This window comes from Sparus aurata, chromosome 6, assembly GCF_900880675.1.
Source record: "Sparus aurata chromosome 6, fSpaAur1.1, whole genome shotgun sequence".
In the NCBI taxonomy this organism is placed as follows: Eukaryota; Metazoa; Chordata; class Actinopteri; order Spariformes; family Sparidae; genus Sparus; species Sparus aurata.
In genome coordinates this window covers 3,556,188-3,568,989 of record NC_044192.1, presented here as the reverse complement: position 1 = coordinate 3,568,989, position 12,802 = coordinate 3,556,188, and the positions used below count along the sequence as shown (strand labels likewise).

General features: G+C 40.9%; 1 protein-coding gene across 2 annotated transcripts in view; it reads left to right on the top strand.

The window, feature by feature from the left end:
* Positions 1-486: 486 nt before the first annotated feature.
* Positions 487-12,802, top strand: part of LOC115583271 (butyrophilin-like protein 1) — a 34,193-nt gene continuing 21,877 nt past the window's right edge. Inside the window, exons 1-3 of one of the 2 annotated variants that reach the window (XM_030419933.1) lie at positions 487-779; positions 4,318-4,638; positions 4,943-4,981. In XM_030419933.1, the coding sequence (XP_030275793.1) occupies positions 728-779; positions 4,318-4,638; positions 4,943-4,981 (412 nt within the window). In that variant the 5' untranslated portion in view covers positions 487-727. The remainder of the gene's footprint in view (positions 780-4,317; positions 4,639-4,942; positions 4,982-12,802) is intronic. The other variant, XM_030419934.1, reaches the window with a different exon arrangement.

Below are 12,802 nucleotides of genomic sequence, written 5' to 3'. Positions count from 1 at the left end.
ATGTGTGTGTGTGTGTGTGTGTGTGTGTGAGAGAGAGAGTGTTTTGTGTGTGTGACGGGTTTGTGTGTATGTTTGTTTTGTGTGTGTGTGTGTGTGTGTGTGTGTGTGTGTGTGTGTGTTTGTGTGTGTATGTGAGAGAGAGAGTGTTTTGTGTGTGTGTGCATGTGTTGGGTATGTTTGTTTTGTGTGTGTGTGTGTGTGTGATGGTTTCTGATAAACTCTTGTTCTGTTCTGACCTGGAACCTTCTGGATGTTTTGTGTTGGACTTTGGACTCTCTGAATAAACTCAGTTCATCATCATCCGCTCTGAGCTGTCTGAATATAAACTGAACAGGCTTTTCACATCATCCTCATGTTCTCTCTCTCCGTCTGTCTTTCTGTCTTCTTCCTGAGTTAAACACCTCTGACACTCCTGTGAGATGAGCTCATGTTCTCTCCATCAACTCTGAAAACACTGAGTTTAAACACATTGTTAACTTCTGCCACGAGGAATCTCTCTATCTGACCGATGACATAGAGACTTTTAGTTGACGGTGCTTTGACGCAGCGAGGTTACTCATAGCTAAAATATGTGGCGATGCTGCTTTATTCTGAAATATTTGCAAAGGAAGTGTCGAACATCGAAACCGAAAGTGTTTGAGAAACCAGTCAGGGTGTCGTCGTTTTCTGTGAGGTTCCCTTATTTTAGAGCCTCGGTGAGGTGAATCCTCAGAGGACATCAACAACTATGGAGCTTCTTCCTCTCGTGTGTCTCTGTCTGCTGAGCTGCTCTGGAGACGGTAAGAAAACTGATCATCATCACTGACACTTTGTCATTTCACTTTATTTCATCTCAACAGGAACAATGTGGAAACATGCTGGATGTTAATCAGGCTGCTTCCTGCTTTAGCGCGCACGAGACACCTGATCAGCGCCCGGTGACGTCACATGTACCCTGATAATCAGCGCACATCGATAGTATTGATTGGATCGATTATAGAAGAATTAAGTTGAGTTTTATCTCGAGATAGGCGTTAAAAATATGGCGTCACTTCTGCTGTGTGTGTGTGTGCGCGCGCCTGCGTTAGTGCGTGTGTGTGTGTTTGGACGTCGTCTCGTTCCTGCTGCGACTCTAAAAGTTTCTAATAAACTCTTGTGATGAACTGAAACCTTCCGGATGTTGTTGAACTGTAGTCGAGTACAAGTAGATAAAGTAACGAGTAACGGGTGTAACGCCGTCGCTCTGTGGTTTAGTAACGGACACTGAACCGTTTTCTGTAGCTCTCTGTGTTATTCATGTTCCGGGGTGGAGAGCTGTGAACCCGGAATCTGTATAACAGACAGAAGTGAAAGTGACAGCAGAAAGTAGCGGGAGTTGTTTTCAGATCGTCAGTTTTATCAGCAGAGGAAAAACTTCTCTTCTCTAAAGCAAAACTAAATAAATGTCATCAAAACAAGATGACGTCATCAAGTATCTCGTTCCGTCCACAACACAAAGATATTCAGTTTACTGTCACAGAGGAAAGAAACAGGAAACATTCACATTTAAGAAGCTGGAATCAGAATTCTGACTTTCTCTCTGAACTCGAGTGGATTATAAAGATAACTGATGATTAATATGATAGTTATAGAAGTTATGTATTAATCGCAGCAGGCAGCTCTGGTGTCTTCAGGTGGTTTGTGGTGGATGATGGTGGAGCAGGACTTTATGAGATATCACATTAGTCATTCTATAATTAGGGGTACATGTCATGCCCATAGACTTTATTTATCAATTTATTTATTTATTTATTTATTCGCTGATTATTATTGCAATGATCAATTTTACATCAGGCACATTTCTCTTGTATTTAATACAAAAAGTCAACAGATCCCATCATTTATTTTGCCAAAAATGCATATACTAAACTGGAACTTGTTGTTTTTTTGCTGTCCAATTTGCTAAATGTCAGGTTTTGCTCCTCAACCTAAATGACGTGTTTTGTAGAATATCTTCATAAATATTTGTTAAAAATAATTATTCAAATAGGAGAAAGGCATTTATAAATGTATTTTGTTTATTCATGTGCATTAAATCATCCACTTTATGTGTGTCAAAGAAATCTCTGTCAGCCGTGTTACTCTTTGAAATATCTCCTATAAATCAGCGATGGTTTGCTCTGAAGTCATTTGTCCAACATCACTTGATGTCATTTCCTTTTTGGAGGGAGATGTGAAGAGGGTGTGATGAGTCTCTACTTCTCCTCTTCAGTATTTCATCAATAATATGGTGTGCACATAGATAAGTTTAATTCATTGTCAACTGTGTTACCGACCTTTTCACATTAACTTGCATTAGATGTTATATTTAAAAATATGCAGATAAAGTGTATGAAAACACGAGTTGATCAAAGTCATATGCTGACAGGTCTGAGGTCTGCAGCGAGCACGAGGCCCTAAAATGTCAACTGTGTTACCTGTCCACTGTAACACAGCTGACAGTGTTGGCAGTTAATTGTTAACTTTGAAATTAATTAAGTTAATTATATTAAATGAAATATTAATTTGTCGAATCAAACTAAAGTTTTTTTTTTTCTTAAGAAAAGGTTTCTCTTGTTCTCCTGTCCTGTCAACTGTGTTACATGTTGTTTTTGTATCATAAACCTTTAAATGTTTGAAAAAGTGTAACAAAAAAGATTGTGAATATCTCTAGAGAGGGAAGTCTTACACAGGGATGATGAATAACTCTAATTTCAGTGTAATGGGGATTTATGTTGAAAAAACGTTCATCCTTCATCATAGCATCTCACAGAATGTCCATCATGAAGCTCAAAATTCACATTTTTAAATAAGTTTGACAGATAACCTCAAAACCCCTGGTGAACCACTGGTGAATACACAAACACCTTCAAAAAAGTGTGTCATTAAATGTGTTGTATTACGCAACATTTGTCCGTAACACAGTTGACAAAATAATGAATCAAATGTTTTTTTTCATTAAGTTATTTAAAAAGTAATTTGAACTTAAGTGTGCCAATTAATGCATTAAGCACAATAAGGGTGTATATTATGGAAACATCTAGTTTATTTATCAAAAAAGAATATTGAATTTTTTACTTTTTGGTTGACATGAAATGTACCCCGTTATTATAAAATGACTCGTTTCTGGGTCTTTAAAATCTAAATACATTTATATATTTGGTCAGACTTTATAAAATCTATTATATCGTTAAAATAAAAAGTTATATATGATTAAAAACGGCACAGACTCATAGTTAATGAGTCTATGAGATTGTTTATTGTAATTGATTTTAATAATACATGATGTGTGGTTCTTTATAAACATCATTTGTGTGAATTACAGCTGATGTTTTTAACCTTTACGATTACTGAATAAATGTTATATGAGCAATGTTATTGTTTCTTAACAGTGAAATTACTGAACTACAAATTTACAGTTTATTACTGATTTATCACATTATTAATGTTCCCCATGTCAATGCTTTAGATTCATTTTCAGATTTTATTCTATTTATTTTATCTGTCCTTTTTTAATCTTGCAGTATGATGTATGTATATTTATATTTGTAAATATTGTTTTATTTTTACCATTCTATTTTTATCTATTTTAACATTCTAACATATAAATATATACATATAAATGTTTCAATAAGTTTGACCAATTTAAGTAAAACGTGGTCATATTTGTCTCTTAACTTCTGGCTCTGATATTATTTCCTCGGCAATAATTGGTCCCGTCAAAATGCAGAGAAATGCTCAGATTTAGATTTTAGTCTTCATAATGTAGAAGTTGGAAGGTGGCTGGTTTGATTTCCTGGATCCTGCGTCTGCTGAACCTCTCAGAGCCGTTAGCTCGGCTGTAGACTTTCAGATTAAATGATAAACCTGAGAAACATCAGTGAACATGTTTCTGTTGGAACAGAATTCTGTCATGTGAAGCTTTAATCTGATGTCCTGACTATTTTAATCATAAAGTTAAAACCTGTTGCAGCTGTGGAACAGGATAGTTTGGTGGTTAGTTGTGTCTTTGAATCCAGTTTTATAAATCTAGATCTGAAATAAATAGAACTGCAACTTCTGCTGGTGTTAGAAAGTGTTTCCACAACTCAACAGAACTTAAACAATCTGAAAGGCTCGATAACAAAAATGGTTTAATCTCATTAACTATAAGCTTTAAATAAGGTCAGTAAAATATGTCAGTACAAGCTCGACACAAGCAAAACTATCATGTTAGAGGAAACAGGTGTTTGAGTTTTTGTTGTGTAAAGTTGTTATCTGACTTTGTTTCCTGATGACTCTGCATGTTAACATACTGGGGAACATGTTTTTATCTTCCAGCTGTCAAAGTGGAGGTGGAAGAAGACAGTGATGCTGTTTTACCCTGTTTGATCAGCAACAAGGGGAGCCTCACAGGAAATAGGTTTGACTGGAAGAAAGATGGTCAGAAGAAGGTGTTTGGGTATGAAGCAAACAGTGGTACCGGCCTTCAAGGTCAAGATGAGCAGTTCAAAGGTCGAGTCTCACATTTTCAAGATCAACTGCAGAACGGCAACGCCTCCATAAAGATCAGAAGAACAAAGGTGGCCGACAGTGGGAACTACAGCTGTGATTTTCCGCGTCTTCAGCCGAGACAAACATTCATCATTGAGCTTGTTGTTGGTGAGTGCTTTCATTAAACAGTTAAAGATGTCGCTCATTTACTGCTGCGACTGGTTCCAGAGTCCCAGATGGACTTTTGTTCAGTGGTCAGAATCCACATCTGGCAGGGCCTCGAGCCCACAGAGCTGCAGCCACATCTGGAGAGACCACCTCTGTATCAAACATGCTGATATCAGAGACACACTGCAGATTATGTCTCTCTGTACAATGAAGCTTCAGCCGTCTGTAGGAGATGAAATATGACTTTTACACAGTATTACCTGTCTGTTTCAAAACTATCTAACATGTTTGTTTTGCCTTTCAGATCCAGTCTTAAAGGACAGAACAGGTGAAAACATCCCAGGTGAGTCCTGATTGTGATGACGTCACTCTCCACCTCTCATTAATAGAAAAAGGCTGTTATCAGCTCCACAGAAAACAATCTAACGTGTTCGTTTTGCTTTTAGGTCAGGTTCATTTTGATCGTGTGTGTTTCTGTCCCTCAATATTTAAACATTTTAAAGTGTGTAATAGTCCAACAAAACCACGAGGAGCTGATACATGTTCACTGCATCACTGTAAAACACTCTGAGGGTTCATCAGGTGTATTGATCTGATTTAAGACTCTGAGAGAGTTCAATCAGGAAATGATCAAACTGAATATCTGGGAGCGTTTTATTTTTGTTTTTATTGATTATTTTTTTAAGTACAGTAAAGAAATCATAATCTGGTCCATCAGGCTGAAATTCTCAGGATCTCTCCCTCAACTTGTCTAAAATGTCTGAACCAAATTGTATGTTGACAGACAGAAGAGGCTCTGAGATATTTTAGAAAGTGCAGTACAGATTATCTCCAGCAGATGTCCACAGAGCTCTCTAAAACTTCTCCAAAGTTACCAAATGAATCTGAAATGGACCAGTTGTGTATTCATTTTATTCAGTCATGAAAACGACGGCTGTGTGTTTCTTTAGTGTGTTTAAGAACATGTAATCTATCAGTGAAGATCTTCCTGTTGTGATTAAATGTCTCTCTGATGAACCCCAGCAGCTCAGCTGATAGAGTGTGTGACCCGTTACAGAAACCCTGCAGAGGTCCAGGGTTTGAGTCGGACTAGATTGTTGCTCTGTGTGTTGTCAGCACAGCCAGTTTTAAACAGGTGATCATTCTTTAGACAGCGCTTGGTATCTGTCTGTGCTCTTTGTGTCTGTGGACGCATGCTGATAAAATTCGGGACATCACTAAAAGACTAATTGATCCAACAGCCAGATGAGTGTTGGAGGCTGGAAGATGTGTTGGGATGTCCACTGAACGAGAACAAAGAGATGCACTGTGACGTTAAAGATGTGTTCGGCCTCTGTCACCTCTTTTTTTTTATAGATTTCAGCTTTTAGAATTTTTAGCACATTGAAGTTTCTGCAGATATGAAGCAGCCGACATAAATCTGTCTGTGGAAAATATTAATCTTCTGCAGGTATTTTAGTTATAACAACCTCAAGCGAGCTGCACATTTCTGTGTTTATATGAGCAGTATTCATTCTGTTTGGGAAACCCCACAGTTACTGGAGCATGTCATCATCACTCTAATGTTCCTTCACATTTGTGGAAATACAGAAAAAATTTGCAAATGGTTTTGTCTTTGTTTTGACTTATGTAGGATTGCTTCTGATTTGTGTCATCTAAACATTTCTAATAATTTCAGAGCACTTGAACTGTCCAACAGTCAAAATATATTGAAAAGTGAACGATGTAATAAATTCAAAAATCCACACCATGTTTACCAAGTGAAATATTCTGCTTCAGTCCATATTTGTTGGCTTTTAGTCTTTCAACAATTATATTTTCATTGTGGGAAAAAAATTATGTGCTCTCTGATTTCTGCAGAGACTTGATGGCGTGTTCTAGCAGGAATCTAACAGCGTGAGAAATTATATTCATATAACTGTGATAACAAACAGGAAACAGCTGTTACACTATGATAGTCTGTCCTGGTTCCACTGCAGACGCTGCCTGTACCTGGCTGCTTAGCTGTCAATATCTCTGCAGTACAGTACAAACAGTGCAGATAAACAGTTTTCAGCACTTTAATTATTTTCACGTTATTTCTTTTATAAATGGAATCATAGTCAATATACAAAATATATACAAGTCATTATGTCAAAGTGAAATCAGATTTCTACCAGTCTAAAGAAAATCAGTCCAATAGAGAATATGTGGCTGGACTTGAAAGTGTTCACGTCTGATCCTGTGCAACCTGACAGAACTGGAGCAGTTTTGTAAGTAAGAATGGAGTAAAAACTGACAGCTAGCTGCTGCTTCATCTGATTGGCCCTTGTATCCAGGGCTCTGTCTGATGAAATGTTGGCATGCTCAAGATTCATGCATGCTGCATGTAAACAAAATGATTTTTCTTATTCAAGAACCGGCTCTTTCGGCTCCCAAGTGGCTCCTCAGAATTTTTTGTTGCTTAAATCAATGTATTATCAAAAATAATGAAACATGATGTGTAAAATGAATTACTAATGTACAAAACATACATTATATAAGATGTTTATTATTTATGTGGCTTATTATACTCAACATGGAACAGAGTGCTACAAAAACTGTATTTCGCTGCAGCAGCCAGGGGCGCTGCCAGGGATTTTGGGCCCCATGAAAAGAAATATCACTGGGCCCCTGTATAGCCGGCCATAAGGCCGGCGAAAATTTGTTATGCTGTTTACATAAAACTGTGCATTTTAATTATATTTTTGACTATAATTTCCTATATGTGTGAAAAGAACAACATGACAGTTACTTGGTAGGGGAAGCACTGAACACTCAGAATACAATGGAATTTAGATTCATTGTCTGCAAGTCTGCAACTTTAATGGTTAAAACATAAAATTCTCTTAAATTAAATTACCTGAAAAATTCAAATGCATGACATACATGAATTATATAGAATTTCCTGTAATACCATTTGAAATAGCATCACCATCACCAGATTCAGGTTTCCTCCCACCATTCTGTTTTACTGTCAGTGATTTGTCAGTACCCCACTGCTCACTGTCTCCCTCTTGTAGCCCTGCATTTAGGTCTTATTTATCTCCAAAATTACTATTATAACAATACCACACAATTTCTCTTTCAAACATGCACATCACCCCCCACACACACACTTAGACCAGCCACTGCACTCAATGTAAAAACTGTATGCTGTCTTACATCATGTTTTTGTTGTTGTTTTTATTAAAGGTTGAATATGTAATATGCTTATTAAAAGCTATATTTATTCAAAAATCATACATCCATGGGGCGTTTAGAGGTGCACAGATTAAAAGTAATGTGTTTCCTTGAAAAATTAGATTTAGTCTGAAATAAATAATTTAAGAAATTTTGACGGGTTCGACAATGACTTCCTGTTTACGTCGTACCAGCCAGAGAGATAGAGTTAACAGAGTGGCGACACTCCCATAGACCTCCGTTGTAAAAAATGGCGGCGCTTTGTACCGCCTACTTCCGGGTTATGGAGCTCGGAATAGTTTCAAACACTGTCATTTGGGCGCTGGACCTCATTCACTTACATTGCGGCGCATCGAACAGTTCCAGAGGTAAGTTGCTGAAATATCGACCTCTTTTGAATTGTCAACTGTCTATATTGTATCAGAGGCCCTTTGTGATGCGTATACTGGTCTTCATTTGTACGTGCACGGCATAATTATCTATATTTTATCTTGGTTGTTAGAGCCAATTTTCAAGCATTGCCTGCTAGCTAGTTAGCTAGCGCGACGTCGCCAGCTGTGAAGGTAACGTAAGAGTCCGGTAATGAATCGCTAGCAACTTTTATATTAATGATGTTTGGTAACTAACAAGCAGAATTTACATGTATTATCAATGGGTTTTATTTATTTAGGCTTTTATCTGCTGAACCTGACCGTGTCAGCCATCATTAGTCGGTTATGTGTGTGATATAGGACTCGTTCTAGCTGCTAGCAATAGTAGAAATAAGGGGGCGTTTGTGATAAATATTTCATTTAATATTTCATTGAATTTTGGGACATACTACCTTTTTTATTACGTGACGTGTTGTTGGCTGCATTTAATGTTTTGTACTGTTCCGTGTTTACTTTAACATGGTTACTCTCATTACTTCATGTAGGCTACTGCGCTTTATTTTAAGCGGCTGCTGCTGGAGGTCACGGCGGCTGACGGTGATGGCGGTGGCTGCTGCAAATGGTCTGCGAATTGGCTGCTTATTTGGTCTATCTCCTGAGCTTTTTTTTTTTTCATGGTTGCGATGTCATGGATCACCTGCCCCTGGTTTTTGTTTTTCTTGTTCACACACACAAACACACATTCTTGTTGTCTGTCATTGTTTAATAAAAAATACTTTATTTGAAAACATGGATTTGTATCAGCCATCCTTACACTGATGTCTCAATAACTGTAACAGGAGTTACAAGTGTTTTGTTATTTGCTTAAGTTACTTGAGTTGAGTTACAGCTAACGTTACGAACCCAGAACCACAGAGAAAAATCTTAATAGCCCTGCAGTTACCTATGGACCCAAGCATGCAGGCGTAAATAAATAGTTTTGATAATATGTGTATGGCTTAATCTTAAATATTCTAGTAATATTCTTAGTTCTAACATGACGTTGTGGTCCTGGGGTGACCATGTTCATCAGAAGAAGTGAAGCTAGCTGCTAGGTGAATGCTGAATAGACCATGGCAGACCTCTGCTACCACGAAGGTAAGCTAATGGCTGAATCGGAATTTATAAGCCAAATCACGGTAATCAATAATACAGGCCAGTTGCACTAAAATGAAAATCATGAGACGATTATCATGACATGCATGATAATTAAAAGAAAAGTTAAACATGAACACTAAGCTTTTCCCTCCAAAAATGTAAAAGTTATCTAAGTAATACACAGCTTTTCGTTGTCACCGTGACTCTCCAAATGCAAAACTGACATTAACAAAAATGCAATAACACAATAACAGCTGAAAAAGTACTTGGATGTGTGTGTTTTTTAATATTTACCGCTCAAAAACGCAATCGCTGCTGTCTGTCCCATAGAAGAACATGACAGCCAGCCTGTGTTTTGGAACTATTGGGGCTTACATGAACCACGTGACCACCCCGGCGGCGACATCACAGAGTGTCGCAACTCTTTCTCTCTATGGCGCTGGTACCAGCCAAATAGCGGCCGGCATTGCGGGTTGCCAATTTCGCAACCTCGGCAAAGCTCGGCAAAGCTCGGCACAGCTAGGCTGACACTGGGTAAAATGGCGGAGTCTGCAAGCTCTTCAGAGCCCCAGCGAACGGTGCGTTATCTGTCCCAGCAGCTGAGTGACTGGAGAACAGCAAAAACCAGAGTAAATATTGGTGAAGCATACGCTCGATGGACTCAGGTAAAGGATTTCCACGGCATCAAAACACACGCGGAAATGGCGAACTTTCTCCTGGGTCGGTAAGCTAACTCGCTTGCTAACTTAGCTAACGTTACCTGTCAGTCAAACTCCTCTGCTATACTTATTTTCATTATATTACGTTGATCGTAGATATGAGAATACTGATCGTGACCCATCGACCTCCACACCCAGTAAACGGAGGAAACGGAGGCAGCTCAATCCTCCTGCCCTGTCCAAACCTGGCAACCCGACCGCTGGAATTACCTTTTTGTTGTCGCGACTACGATCTTGAGACACTAGATGGCGGCATTCGGCTCATATTCCATATTCCACCTTTAAGTTTGTTATATACGTTTATATTTTGTTAAAAAAAATCTATTAAAAAAAAATAATAATAATTTATCTCTAAAACTGTACGTGGTGGAATTAGAGGTGGGGTGGAAAAACATAAATGAGGCTCTATGGTCGTTGCAATTTAATATTGTTAACGTTTCTCTGATTGGATTGAGAGCAATCACTTAGTCTGCAAGCACCAGAAAATTTCTCCTCTTTTCCTAATGCAAAGCAAGCGGTGAGAGTCCCAAACTACTGACCAAACATAGTATGTCAGTGAGTTTATAGTTCAGTTTCAGTGATAGCTAAATTTCAACAAAACAAAATAAAGTTATAGGCTATATGCTTTTTAAACCATTTAAATCATTCTGAAATAAATACAGACTATGTGTTTTTATTTCAGAATGATCTTTATTCATTAATTTCAATTTATCTTTTTTTCCATAATAATAGATTAATTCAACACAGAGCTGCTCACCTCCTTCCTCAGTTGTGGGTAGGCCTACTGGGGCTGGTTCAGGTGTAGGTGGGGGTACTGGGGCTGGTTCAGGGGTAGGTGGGGGTACTGGGGCTGGTTCAGGGGTAGGTGGGGGTACTGGGGCTGGTTCAGGGGTAGGTGGGGGTACTGGGGCCGGTTCAGGGGTAGGTGGGAGTACTGGGGCTGGTTCAGGGGTAGGTGGGGGGTACTGGGGCCGGTTCAGGGGTAGGTGGGGGTACTGGTGCCGGTTCAGGGGTAGGTGGGGGTACTGGGGCTGGTTCAGGGGTAGGTGGGGGGTACTGGGGCCTGTTCAGGGGTAGGTGGGGGTACTGGTGCCGGTTCAGGTGTAGGTGGGGGTACTGGGGCTGGTTCAGGGGTAGGTGGGGGTACTGGGGCTGGTTCAGGGGTAGGTGGGGGTACTGGGGCCGGTTCAGGGGTAGGTGGGAGTACTGGGGCTGGTTCAGGGTAGGTGGGGGTACTGGGGCCGGTTCAGGGGTAGGTGGGGGTACTGGGGCCGGTTCAGGGGTAGGTGGGGTACTGGTGCCGGTTCAGGGGTAGGTGGGGGTACTGGGGCTGGTTCAGGTGTAGGTGGGGGTACTGGGGCTGGTTCAGGGGTAGGTGGGGGGTACTGGGGCTGGTTCAGGGGTAGGTGGGGTACTGGTGCCGGTTCAGGGGTAGGTGGGGGGTACTGGGGCTGGTTCAGGTGTAGGGGGTGGGGGTACTGGGGCTGGTTCAGGTGTAGGTGGGGGTACTGGGGCTGGTTCAGGGGTAGGTGGGGGTACTGGGGCCGGTTCAGGGGTAGGTGGGGTACTGGTGCCGGTTCAGGGGTAGGTGGGGTACTGGGGCTGGTTCAGGTGTAGGTGGGGGTACTGGGGCTGGTTCAGGGGTAGGTGGGGGCACTGGGGCTGGTTCAGGGGTAGGTGGGGGTACTGGGGCTGGTTCAGGAGTAGGTGGGGGCACTGGGGCTGGTTCAGGTGTAGGTGGGGGGTACTGGGGCTGGTTCAGGAGTAGGTGGGGGTACTGGGGCTGGTTCAGGAGTAGGTGGGGGGTACTGGGGCTGGTTCAGGAGTAGGTGGGGGTACTGGGGCTGGTTCAGGGGTAGGTGGGGGCACTGGGGCTGGTTCAGGTGTAGGTGGGGGTACTGGGGCTGGTTCAGGTGTAGGTGGGGGTACTGGGGCTGGTTCAGGTGTAGGTGGGGGTACTGGGGGCTGGTTCAGGAGTAGGTGGGGGTACTGGGGCTGGTTCAGGGGTAGGGGGCTCACGGGGCTCACAGACAGCTGCGGCTGCTGCACTTGACGTGTCTGTTCAAACATGCATCATTTTTGACAGGAGGGGTGGTCAACTGATTAAATATGGGCAGCTATGGAATTAGATTTGTGCCAAAAGAAACAAACAAAACCTCTTAAATGTCAAACAAAAACAGGAATTTGAGAGAACATAAAACTCATTTCAAAAATAAAACTTAGAACTGCAATCAAATAATTTGTCAAATAGTGTAAAATATTGGTCTTTTACTCTTCTAATAATGCATTATTTTGTTTACGGTTCCCTCTGCTGGTCTCTCTCCGCTCAGACTTTTGCGCTGACTCTCAGCTTGGCGCTCTCTCTGCAGCTCCGTCTCGTTTGCGCTCCCTGACTTTTTGTTTGCAGTTTTGGCACAAACCTCTCGGGTGGGCGGGCCTTTTCAGCAGAGCGTTCCCATTGGCTAATTAGATTTTGACTGACACAGCTCAGTACCTATGGGTAGGTAGCTAGCGCGCTAAACGACCCCAGCTTTAAAACGGAGAGAAGAAGAAGATGACGACGACAATGAAGAACAACAGTAACAACCCACAACAAGAAAAACTAATGCAGTGTAAGTAGTTATGACATACATATATTGTTCTTTAGTGTCGTTGTCTTCGTCGTCATCTCTTCTTCTCTCCGTTTTAAAGCCGGGGTCATTTAGCGCGCTAGCTATCTACACATAGGTACTGAGC